The following is a 22,013-nucleotide window of genomic DNA, read 5'->3' as shown; positions in this document are numbered from 1 at the left end:
AGCTGCAAGCAGTCTGGAACCTTGTTTTGGGGACTTAGGCCCTCAACAGCCACTTTGCCCTTGGAAATACTTAATTTTCCCCCACCATGGCTAAAGTTTTCTGTGTTCATCTGGACTTCCATCCATCCCCAGTGTGTTCTGCTCACTCAGTGGACAGTGGCAGAGCAGAAGTCCCCCGTGTCCATGCATCCCAAGAGGAGAAGCTGATGCAGGCAGACTCTCCCAGCTAATGGTGTCACACCTTGTGGGGTACATCTTGAGCAGCCAATTCAAGGATAGCCCTTAATGATCATCAATGAGAAGGAAATTATTGAATTAAATCACATATGGTCCAACCATAACCTAACTCTACCAACTGTTAACCTAACTGTACCAAGTCCAGTGTTGAAGCCATGTTCCTAAGCACCACATCTGTATGTCTTTTAAACACCCCCAGGGATGGTGATTTAACCACCAACCAGCAAGAAAGACAATAATAAAGAAAAGACTTCCAACAAAATATGGGGTGTTTTTCCATAAAGATCATCAAAGGACCAAGTATAGGAAACCTGTATCTGGACTTCCCCCAGGTAGCTCACAGGTGGTGGATCTGCCTTGCTTTCCAAGTAGTAGCCTGAAATCCCAGGTCAGATGCAGAGCTGGGATGTGCCCATGAAAACAAGGTAACATCAAATCCACTGGGCTTTGGTCCCACTACAAAAAGCAGGTCTCTTCCATAATGACCTTACTGCCTCTTAGACCTCTGTACAAGAAGGGTGTGCCTTCCCCCCACCTTCAAACAGACTTCACAGGACCCTAAGTTACATCACCACATTGTAGGGATTTTGGTCCTTTGCCTTTAGGAAACAATTAAACTCAGGAATCAGAAAGTTCATGCATGGGGAAAAAAAATAATACACAGTGGGTGGTCTGCGTGGGCACAGACAGGTCCTAAACTCTTTCCCACGCTGATTTTGGGGGGTCACCACCTTCATAGTCCTGGCCCATCAATGGGCTCTCCCCATCCCCCTCCAGCCTAGCCCTTTAAGTAACTTGAGCCTCTGGGCTGCAGATCCCAGTCTCTAAACTAAAAGGATGGAAAAATCACGTTTCCCCCTTCTCCCTTCAGACTCTTTTCTTGTAAAAACAACTATTTCTTCCCCTTTCCCTTCTTGTGGGAAGAGGTGGCTCCCCAAGGGACAGAGAAGCTTTCAGAGCATCGCACTCCCCTATATCAAGGTAAAACGGCAATTTCCTCCCCTGCCCCCCAACCCCAGCTCTGTGTTTTCTGCAGCTTTTCACCCCTCACCCGCTGCTCTTTGGCAAATCCTCAGCTGATTTTCAAACCCTCCCTGGCTGCTGGGGGTTGGTGCAGAAGTTTAATTATTTGCTTTTCCTCCAGTGCGTAAGGCGGGGAAGAGGGAGCAGATTGGGCCCCATCGCCTGACGCTGCAAATCTTGCCCACTTTTGTTGTGGAGTCCCTCTCCCACCCCCTTCCTTCCCCAGCTCCCACAGCCCACCATGAATCTCCAGGCAGTTTCGGGATACATTTGCCTGCTTTGCTTTTCCTTCCCAAGCATGACAAAAGGTAAGAGACTTCGGGCTGCATCGGGGCTGGGGACACGGCAACGGTGCCCAGAGGTCCTGAGAGGTGGGATGCTCATCCCAGCACACAAAGAGCCTCCTGGGGCATCCCAGTCAGACCATCTCCCAGGGCAGGGAAATTTGGTCTGGTTGTAAGGAAAATCAGAGAGCTGAAGCTTTTTAAACTGCATGCAGTGCAGAAATATAAACTTTTCAATCAGCATCATGGAGGAAAGCCCTGGGAAGGGAGCTGGATTTCAGCTGATTCCTTTCATTTGTTGCTGTAACAACAAGGAGCAAAACTATAAAACATTTCAGAAGCCCAGCAAATGTGTCAGATTGACAGAACAGTTTCAAATGGCTTAAGAAAACAGATTAGAGTGATTATGTCATGGCAAAAGTGACCCTCCCCCCTACAGTCATATTTTTATATGAACAAGAGAAGAGAATCCAAATAATTCTAGATAAATAAGATTAAACCAAAGAGTTTTAAGCTAAAGCTGCTGCATCAGCTTGATTTTGCCCTAGCACAAAGGGGACAGCAGGACTGAGATGTGTAACCACAGACCTTCAACACGTGCATCTTTCCTCAGGGGACTTGCAGCGACTTTCTTTCCAGCCAGGAACCCTGTATCAGTACCGCTATTCCTTGGACATCCAGCTGGACCATGTGTCCCTGCCATCCCTGCAGGGAGCCTGGCTGCAGGCTGAGGCCTTGGTCCAGCTGCGCCAGCTCTGGAAGGACCGAAATGGGGAAGAGTTGCTCCAGATGCAGGTACCTGAGGTGGTAAAGTCACGGCAGCTGGGGACTCCTCACCTCCTTCCCTTTGCAGCCCAAGCCACCAGAAAAGTTAATTCTGTGACCAAAAGACCATCTCCTGCATGTGAAATGTATAATGGGCTTAGAGCTGATGTCCTTGGTCACTGTTTTCTTCTACTGTCATAGATCTCTGACCTGAAAGCCCAACAGGAGCCAGAAGAGCAGAAGAGGCAGGATGGGTCTGGAGGTCCCCCTGCAGAGATTGTGCTGAGCCAGGAGGCACAGGCAGAGCTCCAGCAGCCAGTGTTCATCTCCTGGAACAGTGGAAAGGTCAGCTGGACATCTGGGCTTGCTCCTTCCCTACAAAGAGCATTTCTGCTTGTATCCCAAATTTTCCCAGCTACAAAGCCTGTACAAATTCCTGCCCCACCTCTGCTTTCATAACAGATCACAAGGAATGGGACAGGGTGGCAAATGCAATGCCCAGTGTGACCCTAGATGCAGCCCCATCCTCCAAAGAAGCTTCAGTCTCTTGTGTTGAAAGGTCCTAACTGTGGAACACAAGTTCCTGTCTGACCTTCCTCTCTAAGGTTTGGCAAAACCAGTCAGAGAAAAAGAAGGTGAAAATTTGTGGGTATGCAGCCACAAAGCTGTTGAGGTGTAGGGTCCTCCTTTTGAAAAAATATTCAGGTATCTACAGGACATTGCTTCGGTTGCAGGGGAGACACCTCTCAAGCAGGGACCCCAGTAGCATCCCTGCAGTGACACCACCTCTTGCCTCCCCAGGTCAAAGCCTTCTATGGGAATGAAGCAGAAAGCATTCTGATCTCAAATGTGAAGAGAGGCATCCTCAGTCTGCTCCAGCTCCAGCTCCATGCTGGCACCACTGTGGAGGTAGGTGCCAGAGACAGGGACAAATCCTGCCTGAAAAGAAGGAACTGTGTTGCAGCAGCCCCAGAGCACAGCCAAAATTCAGGAGAAACCTCATGGGCTTTGCTAATCTAGCTGACCTTGAGCTGTGAGTGAAGATGACTATTGCAATTACAGAAGGTTTAAAATAAAATACTTTGTAGATTATTTTCAGGGATAGGCACTCTTACAAAGCCACCATCTTCCCCTGGACAGTTGGAAAAATAGAGAAAAAACTCTTTCTGCCCAGTGGGATTTCTTTTGCCCATCCAGACAGCAAATGGGAGGGAGACAACTCCCCCCTGAGTTCAACTGATGTTGGAGTGACCTGTAAATAACCCCAAAACCCAATATGCAGACACAAAGATGATGGTGTTGGCCTGACTTCGCAAAACAAATTTCCTGCCCAGGTGAACTTGGAGCTTATCATGCCCTCAAAAGCAACTTTTTGATTATTTTTGATAATAATTTTATCTTTTGGATTATAATTTATCTTTTTGATTATTTTTCTACTTATTAATTTGTCCTTTGTGGCTGCTCTGTATACAGATCATTTTATCTGGGCTTGTTCACTGGCCAGTCACTCTTACCCTGAACCCCACTTGTGTTTCAGGAGGATGTCTCTGGGAGCTGCCAGGTCACATACACTGTGTCCAACCAGTCCATCACAAAGACAAAAGATCTCCTCAGCTGCACAAAGCCAGAGCCCGGATTCACCTCTGTAAACAAGGCAAGTCCTTTGCCCTCCCTGTGGTGGGCTCAACTTTTGTCAAGTATATCAGGGCTCTCCCCACAATCTTCCAGCAGGAGGGCTTTGAGTCCTGCTCCCAACTGGCTCCATCCTTCTGCACCAGCCTGGGGTGGGACTTAGACCCATACCCAAAAAGGGATGCACCAGCATCCCTCAGGAGGGAGCATATGGTTTCCAGGTGGGTAGGAGCAGAAAATACATCCTGGTTCAACCCATCCCCAGCCTTGTCATCACTTCTGACCTGTCAGCTAATCCTGCTGGGGAAGGTGGAGGTACAGAAATGTTTTCTGGCTCTCAGACTCATCAGATTGAGGCAGCTCTCTGGACCTCTCCTGTATTTGCATGGTTAAAAACCTCTATTAAGAAAAAGTTACATTATTGCTATTGCTAATGCCATTTGCTGCGGCAAACCACCACCTCACACATGGCTCAGCATCCTCTGCTCCCTCTGCTGGCTCTTTCCAGCTGTGGAAAGCTGAGCCAGGGTGACACAACCTGGCGATGAGAGACACAGTCCGCCTGGTGTCCCCACAGCAGCCACTGCGGGGAGCCTGCCCGTGCCGTGCTCACCTGGTGCTACCTGCTCCAGCAGCTGGGCTCTCCTGGATATTCCTTGCCTGCCTTTTGCAAGAGAAGTGGATGACTTTGTGGGCAGGGAAGTGCTGTTGCTGCTAATACAGAGGAAGAAAATCTGGAGAGAGAAGATGAGGAAAAAAGTTGGGGGTTATTTTCTCCTTTCTTTTCCTGTTTTCAAGATCTTTGGAGTCGAGTGGCAGCCCACCAGCAGAAGCCAGTACATAGTGCAAGACAACTTCCTCCAGTCAGTGCTAGCAGAGGAAAGCCACATGCTGGCTCTAGCCCTAAGGGCCACCACCGGTGTCAAAATCAGTTCCAGGTGAGTGATGTCCCCAGCTCAGGCAGCTCAGCGTGGGATGAGCATGGATCTCATGGAGCTTAAGTGTTGGCTGCTATCCTGCTGGCACAGCCTGGTGCAGGCAGTGAGAGAGACAGGGTCTAGCTGCCAGGCATGGCATGGGGAGAATACCAGACACCTTGTGACAGCTTCCCCCTGCTTCTGCAAACCTTCCTGAATCCAACCAGGCTTTGGGCCAGGGAGGGTGTAGACAGCTAAGTGCTACCTGATGGCTTCTTCTTGCTCCACAGGCAGCAGCTCCAGCTAGTGTCTCCTCTGGTGCCCAGCCTGACAGAGGTGGCTGGACAAAGCCTGGAGGATGCTCTGGCTGGCATGAAGGGACGACACCATCCCCTGAGCATGGCCAGCCTGCCCTTCAGGAGAGTCTGCACCCACTGCCCATCGGTCAGTGATGTTACTTACCCCCAAAACTCACCATCTGGGTACCTGGGTGGGCAGGAGAAGGCTGCAGGATTCAAGCTAATCCAAGGTGGTGCATTTGGAGGGGCTGGTTACAGCTGTTGAGGCAGGATAAGGCCCTGGAGGAGCTGTAGAGCAGCAATCTAATCTGTTGCCACTCCTAAATACTGCCTAATTTTGCTACCCATGGTAGAAGGACCTCTCTGCCTCCATTCCTCTCCTTTCCAGACACAACTGTGTTTCCATGATGGAAAGGAAGTGACCTGGTGCTCAGCAAGCACACACAGTGGGGTTAAGATCACCACAGGCCTGAGGTCAGGAAGTATTTCCACTGCAGGTCAGGCTGGCAAGGAGAAATGAGGGGTTATTTCTTCCTCCTTGAATTCTTCCAGCTTTTCACCTGGGAAATCTGGAATTGCAACAACTTCCAGGCACAAGTCCCTTGGGGGGTGGGAGGCTGCAGTAGATGCCTGCAGTCAATCACATGAGCCCTGTGGATCGCTCCCATTCCTAAATATTTCCCAAATATAAACATTATCCCATGATAATTGGGGTAAAAGAGGTTAATTCCCACCTAACAAACCCCATCTTTGCAGCTGAGAGCCTACCTGAAAGCTTTCAACAGCCCAAGAATCAAAGCAGATGTCTCAAAGGCAGCAACCACGTGGCAGTTCCAGAGGTTCATCCAGATGCTGCGCAGAGCAAAGAAGAGTCATGTTCTGGAGCTGCTGAGGAAAGCACCCAAGGAGATAATGTGAGAACCCCTGAAGCTGTCTTGCCAAAACTGGCTTGCTATGCATGCAGAGCCCTGTCATATAGGGACATATAGGGTCATTCCTGGCCTGGGCAACTAGGGTTCTGTGGTGCTGGTCCATACACCATACCTGTTCCAGGCAGTTGTCTCAACTAGTGCAAATCTACTCTGCTTTTTCTTAATGCCTATTCTGTACAAACACTTCATGGCTTTTTTTTTTTTTTTTTTTTCCCCCAACCTCTGGCCTTCAGAACACAACAAACCATCCAGCAAGGCCTTCTGTCAGATATCATTGGAGGGTTGTTATTTACAGACCATCCACCCATGGCTGTAGCATCCATCCCTTGTCAGTGTGAGCACTGGGGCCATGTTCCTCTCTGCGGTGGAACACATTGAAGGGATGAGTTCAGAGCTCAACCCAACCTTCTAGGTGCTATTTAATCTGAAGCTATCTGAGAGTTAAAGCAAGATGTAAAAAAGGAAAACAGAAACAGGGATGAAGAGCTGCTGCACAGGGCAGCCTTCTTTCTTCTCCAGCTCTAAAAAGTCATGGCACTGACAACCTTCTCCTCTCCAGTCCCTTTGTTGTGGAAGCAGCAGTGGCTGCACAGTCGGTGGCATCGTTGGCAGCTCTCTCAGACTTCCTGGATTTCAGCAAAGAGCCCAAATTCCTGATGGAAAAATTTCTTTATGCAGCAGCTTTCTCTCCCAGGCCTTCAGGAGAACTTCTCCGCCTGGTGTTAGTAAGTAGACGTTCTTCTTACTCCTTGAAAGCCCTGAGTCCAGGATGGATCTTTCCCTTGTTTCAGCCAGGAGGGAACAGCAAGTATGTTTTCCTGAAAAAAAAGGAAAATATGTTTCTGCAGAAATGTATTTTCCATCTTACAGGATTATTATCTGTGCTTGTAATGGGACACTGGCAATGGGAGTAGATGCTCCTCAGAGCAAAAGTACTCAGCAAAAGGTGCTTTATATCAATGCATTACAGCTAACAAATGCTTAATTAAAAGCCACTGTGAAAAAATAGCATTTTATCCAATTAAACCATACATTGCCTCCAAAGCAGGTAAGAACTAGTTTTTCCTTACCTTTTTGAGATAATAAATAAAACCTATTTGCATTTCTCTTCCCCCACCCCCCCTTTTTTTTTTTTTTTTTTTCCCCTGTTGCTCCTTTCCTGGTGCCCAGGACAAGCTGGATGGAAAGCAGCTGGCCCCTGAGATCTGGGAGACAGGGATAGTTGCTGTGGGCTCTCTGGTGGGCAAGCTGTGCCAGCAGAAGCTGTGCAAGTTGCAGGTGGGTCCTCTTCAAACCCTCATGTTTGGATTCTTTGGAACCCCATCTCCTTTGTGGGTGCCCAAAATATTTCCCATCCCTCTCCTCATTCTTCTTCCCTTCTACAAACCTGAGCAGGAGGTGGTGCACGGAGTGGAAACCATACTTGGAGGGCTAAAGAATGCCCAGGAGGAGTCTGAAGTGGTCATTTACCTGCTGGCCCTGGGGAATGCAGTGCTCCCCGAAACCATCCCCACCCTCCTGGACCATGCTGAAGAGGGTCCCCCCACCATTTCCACTGCAGCCATCTCTGCCCTGAAACGATTCTCCACTCAGCACATCTCCAGCAAGGTAGGAAATGAAGCTGCCAAGGTTTGGTTCCTCCCTTCCCATCCAAAGCCTAGCCAGCAGGCTGCAATTGCAGCCACCATTTTAATTGCCCTCCTGCATCAGGTGAAACAAGCTATGAGGAGGATTTTCCACCAGAATAGGAAGAGTTACGAGAAAACCTGTCGCCTGGCTGCTGTGGAAATCCTCCTTGATAATGATCCTTTGCCCATGGACATCATCAACATCCTGCTGGCCTCCAATGAGCTGGAGATGGAAATGGCAACATTTCTGCTGCTAAAGATCCAGACCAGTCTGCGTGTCGACCACCATCCGGCAAGGTATGACTGGAGGGGAAAGTCACATATTGCTTTTTCTCTCCTCCTCCCCACTCCAGCTGTGGCTTTTGACCCAGCATGCCTTTAAAGGGTGCTGGAACCACTTATTAGAGCCGGCGTTGGAAGTCCCAGCTGCAGGAGGAAGAAAACAGCAGGGCTGGTAATGCAGATGATGCCCAACCAGCCAAATCCCAGTGTCCCTCCTCATCCTGCCCTGTTGGAATATGACCCAGGCTCCTGGCTTTGGCAGAGACCTTGGAGCCAAAGCTCTGGTTTGCAGGGCAGCACACAACATGTAACTGAGTTAATCTTCCCATCGGCACAAGAGGAATTTTTTTCAGAGCTAAACAAAAGCTGCAGAACAACATCAGGCTGGTTTATCCTAACAAACCAGAGGAAAATTTCAGGGTAACCCACATCTGCTTCTTTCCTTTTGTTGCTCACTCTTCTTGGGGCAACTGAGAGAAACAGTTTGGAAATTTGTATTTCCTCCTTTGCACAGATTTCTGTAGTGACCACTGGCATTTTCCCTCCCAGTGCTGACATACCCTTTCCCTCTTGCTTTCCAGGAAAATAATGAAAGACATCTTGAGAGACCCACGGATAAATAATTACAACTTCTTCTCAAAAGCTGGCATCTCCTCCTCTTTCTCAGGACCTCTGACAGGTGACACAAGGGAGGACACTGATCCCATGGTCCCCGTGAATGTCTAAGGAGGTGCTGGAAGGGAAAAGTGGCTTTCAGAAGGGACATCAGATTTAGAGAAATGCAACAAAATCTGGGTGTGAGGTTTCTGAGCATGTGTCCCAGCTGTGGGTGGTTGCCATCACCTGAGATATATATGCACCTTTCTCCAACACCCCTACAGCAGGAGGGCTGGGCCACACACTTCTCCCACATCCTGCTAATTTGAAAGAGGACCTTCAGGTGGAGATGAAATCAGTGGTAGATTGTAACTGGGAGCTTCTGTGCTTTTTCCCAATAAGTCCAGATGTCAAGCTCTGTTCCTTAGAGATTCTTAATAAGCTCTTCAAAGAGGAGAATTCTTATCCTTTGATAAAACTCCTCAGACTTCAGAGAGACTGTGACAACAAAAAGCTTGCTAAATATCACCTTAAATCTTCACCCCTTGGCTCTGGTTTCTGTCCCTCTTCAAAGTCTGGCCTCTGAAGCATTTATCTTTATCAGATATTTAATGGCTAACACCTGATCTGTGCAGGTCAGCCACCTTGACCATAGGTGGGACAGCACTACAGGAGGTGTTTGGGTTGGAAGGGACCTTTAAAGGCCACCTAGTCCAACCCTCCTGCAGTGAGCAGGGACATCTTCAACCAGATCACATTGCTCAGACTCCTGTCCAACCTGACCTTGAATGTCCTGGTTGGGGTATAACAAACTAAGGAGCCACAAGTTACCAAGGAGCTCTCAGGATCCTGCTTTGGGCTGTGTCCAGTGGCCTCCATGTTCTTGCAACCAGGCTGGACAAGCTCTTTTAAGAAACCTCCCTGTCCTGCTGAGCACTTACGTGGTGGCACCAGGCACAGGCTTGCTGGGATCTCAACCTTGCACAAAACACAGAAGCTGATTTTTCCTGTCACCCTTCATCCCCTGCTGCTCTTGAGTCATTCATGGTTCACCACCACTCAAGTGGCTCCTTGAGAAAAAGAGACATGCCAGGGGATGCTGACAGGCATCTCTTTGCCTTTCAGTCACCCAGGACCTAACCTCCACTTTTGGGCTGGACCTGCTGTTTTTGGAGGGGGGCTTCCTGAGGAAGAGTGTCTCTGACTTCTCCCTGCTCAGCCATGGCCGATGGCTTCACACAGCTCAGGTGGGTTGCCAGGAGGGCAGTTGGGGGAATGTAGATGGAGGAGGTGGCAGTACCAACCCAACATGTCCCCTCTAAGCCTCCTGGCTATGTGTGACCTCACCTCCCCACTCAGTGTGCCTCATATCCGAAACACATAAGTGGACACAGCTCTTAATTCATCCCCCTCCATCACTAATGTGAAGCCAGACAGACCTGCTCTGCAGAAAGAAACTCCTGCCCCCACCCAAAAAAAACCCATGGGTTGTGACACCACTGCCACACAGTGATCAGGAATAACTTGGATGCCCCATCTAGCTCTCTCCACCACTGTCCTCCTGCTCCAAAGGGAGCCTGTCCAAGTGTTGAACAAGCATAGCAACTTAAATAGTGTTGCAAGGCATGAAATAAACTCCCCAGGTTCGGTCCCTGCAGCTTACATGTCTTCACATTGTGTTTTAGGTCACTCTTGAAGCCCAAGGAATGGAGTCAATGCTGGGAGAAAACGTCTTGGAAGGCAAAGAGGAGCCAGAGCTCATGGCTGGGATGTCTGCCATCTTCTTTGATGTTCAGTTGAGGCCCATCATCTTCTTCCAGGGATATACAGACTTAATGGCCAAGGTCCTGTTAAGTAGTGGAGAACCCACAAGCATGGTCAAAGGGAACCTCCTGCTGATGGATCATCATCAGGTATGGGATGGGGGGACTGGCATGCTGCCATGCCAAATCCAAATGAATCCCAGTGCATTTTAAGTGTGTTACTCACAGTCTAAGACTGAGGTGGCATTGCCAGAGGACTCTTGGGGTTGGTAAAACAATGGAATGGGGGCCTTGCCATGGGACACAGGTGACTCAAATTCCTTCCACACAAGCCCAGCAGTGGGGTTGGGATAGACAGTCCCAGCAGCCACAATGAGGCCAGGATGAGCCACTTGTCCAGTAGCAGTGTCTGGTCATGGCAAGTTCTACTTTCTTCATCTCCCAGGTCATCCCTCTACAGTCTGGCCTCCAAGTGGTCATCAAACTCCAAGGTGGGCTGGGGCTTGACATTTCAGCCAATATGGATGTGAACATTTGGGAGCAGGACTTGAAAACCAGCATCAATGCAAGGTCAGTGGGTAGGAAACTGCTTGGCTATGAGGATGTGGTGTACCTGGGGGGCTCAGCACTCAGCATGAGATAAGCTCCACCTTAGCCTGGCTTTCCACAGCCCCCTGCTCTTCTCCCACTGGGTCCAGCCCCTCCTGATGAACACATTGGGTAGGGGGTTCGTGGGAATTAGTTATATATTCCTTTTCCACCACCAGACCTAAAATTAAGATGCTTATGGGGTTGTTTGGTGCCAGGGCATGGTGTCAGCACAAGGCCATTGCTTGGAGACCAGATCTAAGTGCTTCTGTCTCACAGGGGAAGCCTCACCATTGACTTCCAGGCAGAACTAGATGCTCCTTTCCTCCAAGCCACCATCAGAAGTCAGATGGAGATGGAGACCTCAGTCCACTTTGACACCATGCTGAGATTTTCTGGCAGTCCAGTGCTCATGTGCCTGCAGCTGAAAGAAGAGCAGATTCCATACAGGTAAATCTGGACAGCCAGATACTGTAAAAACAACATGACAGGCTTGAGATAAAGGAGAAATTCTTGGGGAAGGGAGGGAGTTAATGGTTATACAGTTATTGATCATGGTGGATCAAAACCAGTAAAGAGGGGGTGAAGGACACCACAAGTTCATGGTGATGGGCATGAAAGTGTCATGCTTAGACCATCAGGAGAAGCCTCGAAGGTGAATATGATGTTCTGGGAGGAGGATGTGGTCCACCACCACCAGTCTCCTTGACCAGTTTGTTGTTGCCTTGCCCTACAGAGAAATCTTCACAGTTTCCAAGTCTGCTGGGAGCCAGAGCAGCACTGCTCGCAGAGGCAGGAAAGGCACCGTGCCTGGCAGGGAGTTTGCCTTGCACCAGGCCAACTCCAAAGTCTGCAGCCTCCTGCTGACAGTGGGAAAATAGGGAAACCAGGGAGACTGGACAACTGCCTGCCCCTTGGGAGCTGCCAAGGGTCCTTCCCAACTCCTTCACAACCATCTTTTGAAGAGAAAATTTATTCTTTTTTAATACAGCCAGAGACATTCATGCCAGAATAATCCTTGGGGAAGGAAGATAAAATGATGCATAACTTGTTGCAAATTATTGTCTGTTCTTTCCCCATTAAATCAAAGGTGTCTGCATTGATTTGCATACAAAGGCAACTCAGGTCCCTCACAACTTGATGCCATCTTCTTGGGCCTGGGGGAAATTCCCACTCTGCTGCCAGGAACATGAGTGATGCCACATGAGCTGGCAAAGCTGAAGCCAGGGAGGTGAACAGTTTGGATTTCTGTGGGGTCAGATTCACACTCAGAGCAAACAAACAAACAAAAGAGGAGCAAAGCAGAGGAATGGAACCTAGACAACTTTCAAAAAAACTGCATAATTGAAGGCCAAGTTAGAACAGAGCAGTGAAGAGTGGAATAAACGGCAAGACATCATCAAAGATCGTGGACCAGCAGCCTGAATCCCTATTTCAAAATAGGGAGATTTGTATTGAAGATGGAACTGAAAAACATGGAGAAAGAAGCTTGAGACCCGGTGGTTGCTGAGGAAGACTGGAAGGAAGTGGAGGAAGCTGAGCAGGGACTGGGTGAAGGAAAAAGGAAAGAGACATTGGTGTCTCCAAGGCATTAGATCTTCCTATTGCAGTTCTCATGATGCTTATTCTCAGCAGCTTCTTCCTGGTCTTGAATTTTTCTGCTTATTTTCCTCTCCAAGACAGTGAGGGCTGCAAGAATCATCCAAGGTCATAAAGAATCACAAGAGCACCAACATTTTAGTGTTTGCAAAGAGGAGACTAGAAAGGTGACTGAAGATTATCAGGACTCCCTGCATGTAGCAAATGTCTCTGGAAGGAGAGAAACAACTACTCTGACAGGAATGGCACACAGAGCTGGATCTGAAGCCAGCAAAGCTCAGCTGGGCAGCCAGGTGATTTCTATCCATGGGCACAAGCTGCTGAGGTGTTTGGAAAGTTTTCCCTCCTCTGCATTTTGGTTTTTTTCATTAAATAGTTTGTGGTTCAGTCCATCTTACCAGGCACAAGCAGATGTTGGTTGCTATGGAGAGCAACATGGTGCTTGAGTGACGTGGTCCTTCCTGGATTTGAGAAATTATCAGACATCTTGGGTAAATATTACAAAGCTCTTACTTCAGGTAACCATCCTTCAGCACAGACATTATTCAACCCAAACTGGAAAAGTTAATCAATAGGGTCACATCTCCACTCCAGCCCCTTCCACCACTGTACAGAAGCCAGCACATCCCAGTTGTGCCTTTTGCTGTGAGCAGGTTCAAAACCTCCCTATTGAGAATCAATTTCTGCCTAGAGCCTCTCATCTTCCTTTTTGATCCCAAGTTTACATATTAATGGAGAAGCCTCTGGCCTCTCTTATCACCTGAACAGCAGTTCCCCTTCTCTTCTAATGGAGGCAGCAGATGGAGATAAGATTGCCTCACTGTGAAAAGGCAGCATTCCAGCAACAAAGAGAGACAGCAGCTTCCCTTTCCTGCTGCTATTTGGGCTCTTTTGGTGGCCGATTATGAAAATTACAATTAGCTTCAAGTAAATATTATTCCTTTGCTTTGCATTCTCCTCTTGAAGTTGGATTGTTATCAGCCACAACCACCAAATATCTATCCAGTGCTGCAAGGAGGCTTGCCAGGAAAAAGCAGTATTATTTTTTCATTCCTTCCTGATAAGAATGTGCCTTTCAAATTTTTTTGTATTTTTTTTTTAATGAGAAAACATGATTTTTAGGAAAAAGAAGGGGCTTTAAAAAAATAATAAGGAGCCTGACAATGCAGTGCTGAGTCTCCTGGTTTGGAGGGAAGACTCTTGTCTGGTTTGCCATATGAAGATACTAACTATGAGTTCTGGGGTTATGTACAGAAATAAATGCCATGTGTTTTTCTATTCCTGTTTGCCTCTTAATTATTCCAGACACACTGTTAGGAAGAGAGAGCTCCTATAGCACATGAACTTCCAGCAAGAACAGCATGGCCAAAATTACCTCCAAATAGAGTCATGGTCCCAGGGACCTGCTTTCTAGGTCTGTATTTTGGGTGCCCTGGAGGTGTGGAGCTAAATGCCCCAGCAGGGTGACAAGACAGGGATGCAAGGGGCCACCTCTTTTCCTGGAAACCCCCAGAGCACTGTTGGGGATGACAACAGCACTGCCAGAGGGTTCCTCAGGGAGCTGAAAACCTCTCCTGCTGACTTCTGCAGAGGGACTGGAGGCCATGCAAGATGTGCTTCAAATCAGGGCTTCCATCACACCAAGGCTCTGTGGATTACAGAGCAGTCTCACCCAGAGGGAACCTCAAGGACACGGGGAGTGGTTGCCCTGGGATTTGCCCTCTGGTTTGAACAGGAGGATCCCTGCATGGCTGGGGAGAGAAGGAGCCCTTCTCACCCTTGCTGTTATGCTCAGCTTTCTGTCAGGCTGCTGATAGCAGCTCTGGGTCCCACCAGCTCCCCATCTTCACACTTTCACTGTGAGGGTCTCATTATTTCTCAGTCCCTTTGTCACACAGTCAGGATTTGGGCTGATTCAGAGTATTTTACACACTGATGAGTTGCTAGAATCTCTTCCAACATCTACCCCTGTGGCCACCTTTCCCCTGGACCTGCATAAATCTTAATTCCTGGCAAAAAAACATGCCAGATGTTTGAGGAGAGCTATTGGGACCCAAAACCTTTCTCAGACTCATTGTTTGCTCCTCAAGCAAAGCCAGGAGACACCCACCAGCCATTCATTACTTTTTCCATTGGTCTCTTTCCCCCCTTCTCCTTCTCTAAAGGAGATTTATAGACAAAGATTTGGCATTCAGCTGAGGTTTGCATTGCACAGTCCAAATCAGAAAATGCCACCTTGGGGTGGGGTGAAGATAATATTGCTGATGGCTGAGCTACAGCAGGCAAGCTTCACCCTACACACACACACACACAGGTGAGGTTTGCTCACCACCTGCAGTAACCTGTGGGTGAGGAGCCATTAGTGGTCAGGGGGTATGGAAACCCCAAAAGATTTCACTCCAAGCTTTAGTGAACCACTGAGCAATGGCATTACCTTAAATGCGTGCTGAAGGATGGTGCTTGTCCCACCAAAGGAGCCAGGAGCTATGGTTAGAGCTGGAAATGTGTGTCCAGCCCCCTTGGAAATGGTGAGAATATTCCGGTGGGGATTTTACCAGTCTGTATTGCTACTGGAAGTATCAATACCTCCTGCTGAGCCAGTTCTAAAATCTCCCAGGTCCCATCCAAACACTTTTTTCCCAGCTGCGGATGGATGTTCAAGCAGCAAGAGAGTAAAGGGATGTGGGGATGGGAGCAGCTGGGGAGGACTGGGATGCCAGGTCTGATTTCTAGGAGAGGTGCCACCAACTAGCCAGGGGTTTGGGGACAGAACAGCCCAGAACAGAAACCTGGGAACAGTGCTCTTTCCAAAGTGGCTTTACACAGGGAGCTGAAGATCAGCAGTGACCTCCAGTGGCTGCAGCCCAAACCTGGGGGATATGAGAGGCCCAAACCCCTCTGCTGTGGCAGGAGAGGCATTGAGCGCATTTTTTTTTTTTTTTTTTTTTTTTTAATTATGAGTATAACAATGTAGAACTGAGTTTCCTGATTTGGGGGGAGAAATCTTGTCTGGTTTCACATCTGAAGATACTAACTATGAGTGCTGGGGTTATGTGCAGAAATAAATGCCATTTGGTTTTATATTTCTCTCTGTTTGCCTCTCAACTGTTCCAGACACACAGTTCAGAAGAGGAGAGAGCTCCTATAGCACAGGCACTTCCAGCAAGAACAACATGGCCAAAATTACCTTTAAAGTCATGCTCCCAAGGACCTGCTTTCTAGGTCTGTATTTCAGACGCCCCAAAGATGTGGAGGTGCCCAAAGGATGATGCCCCAGGTGCTGGGACATCTGCAGCAGCAGGTGATGGACCAGAGCTAACCACAGGGACCCCACACAGCTCTGAGCCAGAGGCTAGCACAGCAATGCCAGCCTCCTGCAACACTGGCAACACCTCCAAGTTTGCAATCATTGGCAATTTCTGATATTTTCTTCTCCTCTCCAAGTTACCCTATTCCCAGGACACCTTGTACAGCTCTAAGGATACCACACAGCCACCACTCCCCAACTGGGTGATAAAGCATTATCTGCCTGGCTATTAGAGCCAGCCACAAAACTAAAGCCAGAAAGTGTGCACAAAAGTGAGGGGGATGTGTGTGAGAGGATAGCCCAGGACCAGCCCTCCATGGCAGCAGTGAAATCACAGCTTTAAATCACCCCAGATCTCATTCCAGCCCATGTTGCTGCAGACATGGGACATGCTCACAGGCACTTCTCTGGCTGCCATTGCAGAAGTCACTCTGAAGCAGAGTGTGAGTAAGCAGTGGAAGAGTGAGACGGTGGAGTCTCCTCTGGAGACATTCAAAACCCACCTGGACATGTTCCTGTGACCTCCTGTAGGTGACCCGGTTCTGGCAGGGGGTTGGACTCAGTGAGCTGTGATCTAAGGAGCAGCAGCTTGCAGGTGTTTGCTCTTATAACCTGCCCAGCAATGGAGAAGGGAGGGAGAAAGCTGTAATGGTACAACGGGGCTCAGCTGTGCAAGCCAGGAGGTAAGAGAATCCCATCACCTGCTTTCCCAAATTCCTCATTATATCCAGAGGCTTATGGGGAAGGTGAGATCATTCCAGGTGCTTGGCCACCAGGTTTCCTATCCCCCCACTCACAACCCCCTTGCAACATAGTATGGAGGGATGCAGATTCGAATGCCCCCCTCTCCCTGTGATTTGACCTTTATTTGGGAGGACAGAGTTAATTATTTTCTCACCACTGGGCTGACTTTTGGGGGCATAAAAGCATCCCCTGTAGTGATGGCAAATGGGGTTTGTGAGAAGACCCCCAGGCTTTGGTAAGGTAATTTGCTTTATTTCACCAAACAGGCAGCCCAAGTCTTCAGCAGAGGTGACAGACACTCGTGATTTGTTGCACAGCTGCTGTGTCTTTAGTCCCACTGCTTACCTGAAGACTTGAAACTGGCAAGTTCAGCTGCTATTTTGAAGTGGGGCTCAGCCCAAAGGCTGCCTATCCAATGCTAATCCCCAAGCAACTGTGCAGCCTGTACCTTAGTGTTACTGGGACTTGGTTTGGAAAACAATTATCAAAAAACTTTCAGAAGAATGCCAGGGATGCTCCAGAGAGCAAGACTTTTCCTTCAACCCATGAGAGGCCCAGTTGCCTGGTCAGAGCCAAGATTTTGGGTCAGTGCAACCCAAACCCCATGCTCAGGGCAGAGCTTTGACCTGAGCCTCGTTCCTGCAGCCACCTGCCTGGATCCCAATGAAGATACCAACCCCAGCCCATTCTCTAGCCTGGACCTCCCCTACATTACCCAGGAGGAAAGGGCCCTGCAGCAAGCCCTGAGCAGGATGCACATCATGTGGCAGGCAGAAACCATGCTGGTAGAGCCCCACCACCTCTTGTCTTTGCTGCTTCATGCCAGGAAAGCTCTCGGTGGAAAAATGGGTCTGGTAGGTAAGATTTTAATCTTTTCTTGGAGGGAAATGAGGGGATGCAGGAGATGCCCCATGCAAAATCACACACTGCTGAGCAAGACTGCATTAAGCACATTCCCAAGCAAATCTGAAAGTCAGACAGCAGGAAAAGACTTGGGAGGGGAAAGTCTGATCATTGCATTCCCAGGGAAAGCCAGGAGCTTTTCTGCAGAAAAATTGGATGGATTGTGGCTTTGTTGTTACTTACCACATTTGCTCACCAAGATGTTTGCTAAATTGTTTAATTTATCTAGAAAGAAGATTAAAAATAAATAAAGCAATCATGGTGGCATTTAGATATAAGAGCTTTTGATTGTAAACCAAGCTGTGATTAAAAAAAGGATTGGGATGATTTATTAGCCAGGTAACCCAGTGTGTGTGTCCAAGGTTGATGTGGATTTTCTACTCTTCCAGGACAGTGGGGGGGCCGTGTCCAGCACCACTCTCCCTGGGCTGGGCAAGCTGTTTTGGACTGAGGTGGTCCTGGCTGTGCCAGTAGCTCGGCTGTATCAGGAGCTGTTTGAGAGGATGGAGCAAATGCCCCAGTGGAACCCAGCCCTCAGCCAGGTGAAGGTAAGGTGGGAGGGATGTTGAGAGACGCCACTGTGGGCTGACCAGCCAAGGCCTGGCAGGGCCACTGTTGCTAGCACCCCAAAAAAAAATCATATTTAGCAGGGTTCTGATGGGTCTTTGCCTTATTTAAGGGGGGGGGGAAAATAAAAATCATCTCAAAAATGGCTCTGCGAAACTGGCTGGTAGAGAGAAGCAGCTGGGTTGTAATAAAATAAGCAGTAGATGGCTGTCTAGAGTCTTTTTCAACTACAACCAGGTTACACTTGTATTTACACACACATAAGCACCCACACATCCCACAAATACATCCCACAAAAACACATCAACAAAAAGAGATTTCAAAGATTTTGAGGTGGATTTATTTATTTTTACATAATGTTAGAGTTCAAAAACAAACAAAAAAACCAACAAAAAACAAAAACAGAACACCAGAACTCAACAAAATTAATAAATATTTAAAGTTAAAAAGCTCTGAATCTTGTATGTACAAAACTTTATACATCGTGGTAACACTGGACAAGGTTCCATCACAGGAATGACTTCGTGCATTTGCCCCACCCAGGAAGATGTAGAGGACCAGATGCACCTCCTCACCCCCCCCCTCCTCCCCAGACACGGGACCAAATCCCTGCTGCCCTCACATCTCTACATCCCCACACCACAACTTTCCACACACAGTATGGAAAGAATTCCACCTGGCCCTTAAGTAAACAGCCCAGGGCTGGGTCCCCAGAAGTTCCACCCCAGGGTGTAAGCAAAGAACCACCACAAAGATACTTAAAGCAATAAAGCCCTAAGGCCCAGGGCAGCACCGACAGGGAGGAGATGAAGGGGAAGGGAGAGGCTGCAGCTGGGAATTTGGAAGGAAGGTGTGAGCATTCACACCTGCACACACATAAGCTGCACCCTGGAGACACTGCAGCACCTTTTGGGGGGCAGGGGGAAGGGTTTGGTTTTATTCAATGCCTCCAACTGGGCAGGGGGATGAATCATGGAATCATATAGAATCACGGAATGGTTTGGGTTGGAAGAGGCCTTAAAGTTTGTCTAGTTTCAACAACTAGAGACCTCCCACTAGACCAGGTTGCTCCATGCCCCATTCAACCTGGCCTTGAACACTTCCAGGGATGGGGGAACCACAGCTTCTCTGGGCAGCCTGGGCCAGTGTCTCACCACCCCTTACCATGATGGATTTCTTCCTAAAGTCTAAAGCTTTAATTCAAGCCCGGAAAAGCAAAGCAAGCTCAGTCCTAATGAAATGGGATCTTTGGCATAAGATAGAAATCTTGGCATGGCCATGGAGGAGTTCATCCGAGGGGTGAATCCCACCCTGGAACAACCCCAGCATCTCCTCCATCCTGTGGGGACCAATACCCCTTAGCCCACCCCCTGATACAGCACTGGGGAGGCATCACTCTGTCCTGGAGGGAGCTTCCAGCCCCCGGGGTTTTTAACTTTAGTAGATGCTCATCCAGCCTTGCCTCAGAGGTGATCCGGGGCAGGAGGATGCATAAACCACCCACTTAACATCTCTTCAGCCCTTTTTGTGCCCTTGGGTAACTCCAGGGGAATGGAGAAGAGAGAGGGCTGCACTTAAAAACACTTAAAAACATCAGAAATGCTCTGGGGCCTCCATTTATTCTGATTCCAGCACATACCATTCCTAACCTCAGCCCCACCAGGCTCACAGAGGCTTGAAAAATGAGGAGAGATCCTCTGAGATGCCCCCACCTCAGGTTTCTTGAAGCTCTGCCCCAGCACTAACTCAAACAGCAGCTCAAACACTTGAAGAGCTTTGCAAACGCCATCCCTAGAGGTGCAAACTGCTCCTGTGGGATGGCAAGGGAGTGCTCCTCCCCATCAGCCCCTAAAGGGAACATACCATTCCCTGCCATCAAACCCTCCAAGGAGCTGGATGCCCTCAGCTGGGGCAGGGGGCTGCACATCACCCTCTCAAAGCATAAAAACCACAGCAGCCCCCTCAGGGGCATGGAACCCGCATGCAGCCCCAGGCTCCTAAAGTGCTGTGCATATGTTTAGTACTTGGCACAATAATTTTTAATGGCATTAATCACCTCCCCCCTCCCTCCCGCCCCCTCCCATGCAGATAAAAAAATCTTTTCTTTGTTACTGCCCCTAAAACCAGTTCCTGCCTTCCCATTCATCCCAGTTTTTCCTAAAACAGGTGTTGATGCTCCATGGTTTTCATGCTCCAACTCCCCCCAGACACACTTCCCAAACTCTCCAGCCCAGCCCAGGACAGCATTTTGAGCATTTCCCAACATTCTTCCCCCTCCATCTTTGCCACTGCCCTCCTTCTGCTTGTCCCGTAACTTCCCAGCATCCTCCCCTCAAGCTCCAGGGCTGAGCCACAGAGCCAGGACCATCCTCTCAAGCATATCTTGTGTTGCTGCTTGGGGCAAGGAGAAGGAAAAAGCAACATTAAAGCACCCCCCAAAAAAAAAATTTAGCACCTAGGAAGGAAGCAGCCCATCGCAGGGTTACCTGCAGCCAAGCCACTGCCAGTGTTTTTTGGCTCCTTTTCACCTTTTTTTCTGTGGCGCTGTCAAAAAACCCACGCCACATATGGGAGGGGGAGTAGGGGTGAGAGCTGGGGGAGAGCACGAGAAAAAAAAAGTGGTTTTCCCAGGAATTTCTAGGGGAATCAGGTAAATTTCCAAACCTGGCAGCTCCACCCATGAAAACCATCGCTGGAAGTAAGGAGGGGGAGAGGACAAAGAGGGGAGGGAGGAGGAGGGAGGTGGTGGTCCCGGGGGGGTTACCTGGCTGCCGAGCCCCTGTCTGCCTCGCCGGGGGGTGGCAGCCCCCCAGGGAAAGCAGCACTGCCAGGAAACCCTGCACTGCTGGTGGCTGATCCGTCTGGAGGAGCTGGCGTGGGATCCCCAGGGGTGGTGGGACCGGGGGAGAGAGGCAGAGTGGGGCTGGGGGCAGCAGACCCCAGGGGAAGGCTGGGGGAGGAGGTTTTCTTGCCGCAGGATTCACAGCAGAGCTTGTTGTAGCCAGGGATGGAGCAGTAGCGGGCCAGGACCTCCATCTGGCAGAAGATGGACTTGTCCCCCAGGCATGGCTCCCCTGGAGAGGGACAGAGCAGTGTCAGACAGCACAGAGGGTGGCATCAGACTCCAACCCCTGCAGCCTTCTCCAATGGTCTCAAAGGACCGTGGAGTGCTCCCCTCAGACAAAAAACGTGGCAAAAAGAGGTTAAGGTGAAAAGGGTGTGAAAATCCAGGGAATGAATCAAGATCCTCAGCCAGAGGCAGCAGAGGCTTAAAAATCCCAGACTCCACAAGATGGTAACTGAGCAGAGCCAGCAGGGATGCAGAGGCAGAAGGTAAAGCTCCCTGAAAATCCCTGCTGAATGTGCAACCCACCTCCAGCCTACCTGCAGTTCCCACTGGGAGCTAGAGAAGCCCTCAGGAGGGTTATTCCCTGCCCTTAGCCGAGCCAGGACACTTACTGGAGGAGATCTTGCTGACAGGGTTTTTGGATCCATCCTGGGGCACCCGCTGTCCTTTAGGCACACCATGGTCACCAGTGTCAGTGGTAATGCCGGAGAGCTTCCCTGTGGAGAGAGCTTCAGGATGCCCAGCTGCCAGAGGAGCTTGGGTGCACTCAGAATACCTCCAGAGGCTGTTTTGGTGGGGGATTTCTTTTGTGTGTTAAAGGATTGCCTTAAAAAAGAGAGCCCTTGGAGAGCACCCAGTTGGCCAAGCACACAAAAAAACCCGAGATGAACTCATTCCCAAGATGCCCATTGCCATAATACCCTCAGCTCATCACAGCCCCAAATGGCCGTAAAATCCAAAACCACCTACAGCAAACAGCAGGGCCAAGAACACAATATTTTGCAATATTTTGGGTGGCATTTAACCCTTTTTCTGCCAGCAGCATCAGGGATGACATTCAACACAACCTCCTTTGCGGGCATCCCCCCTGAAGCTGAG

At 49.2% G+C, this 22,013-nt stretch overlaps 2 protein-coding genes across 5 annotated transcripts in view; one reads left to right on the top strand and one right to left on the bottom strand.

Annotated features, from left to right (window-relative positions):
• Window positions 1–1,558: 1,558 nt before the first annotated feature.
• LOC139798093 (microsomal triglyceride transfer protein-like) lies at window positions 1,559–12,230 on the top strand. Its single transcript, XM_071748178.1, has 18 exons — window positions 1,559–1,568; window positions 2,158–2,339; window positions 2,511–2,654; window positions 3,111–3,218; window positions 3,847–3,963; window positions 4,740–4,879; window positions 5,149–5,302; window positions 5,914–6,071; window positions 6,649–6,814; window positions 7,260–7,367; window positions 7,485–7,697; window positions 7,800–8,014; window positions 8,581–8,678; window positions 9,722–9,843; window positions 10,282–10,509; window positions 10,805–10,929; window positions 11,227–11,397; window positions 11,684–12,230. Exons 1-18 carry the CDS (start codon window positions 1,559–1,561, stop codon window positions 11,826–11,828), a joined length of 2,604 nt encoding a protein of 867 aa, XP_071604279.1. The 3' UTR covers window positions 11,829–12,230.
• A 6,154-nt stretch (window positions 12,231–18,384) lies between these two features.
• ADAMTS14 (ADAM metallopeptidase with thrombospondin type 1 motif 14) overlaps window positions 18,385–22,013 on the bottom strand; it is a 32,707-nt gene continuing 29,078 nt past the window's right edge. For all 4 annotated transcript variants that reach the window (XM_071748979.1, XM_071748981.1, XM_071748980.1 and 1 more), the window contains exons 21-22: window positions 21,527–21,631; window positions 18,385–21,141 (exon numbers count right to left, since the gene is read on the bottom strand). In XM_071748979.1, the coding sequence (XP_071605080.1) occupies window positions 20,828–21,141; window positions 21,527–21,631 (419 nt within the window). In that variant the 3' untranslated portion in view covers window positions 18,385–20,827. The remainder of the gene's footprint in view (window positions 21,142–21,526; window positions 21,632–22,013) is intronic.

This window comes from Heliangelus exortis, chromosome 7 (genome assembly GCF_036169615.1).
Source record: "Heliangelus exortis chromosome 7, bHelExo1.hap1, whole genome shotgun sequence".
Taxonomy (NCBI): Eukaryota; Metazoa; Chordata; class Aves; order Apodiformes; family Trochilidae; genus Heliangelus; species Heliangelus exortis.
Note: the sequence above shows the minus strand (reverse complement) of the source record. Positions and strands in the feature narration are given on the sequence as shown.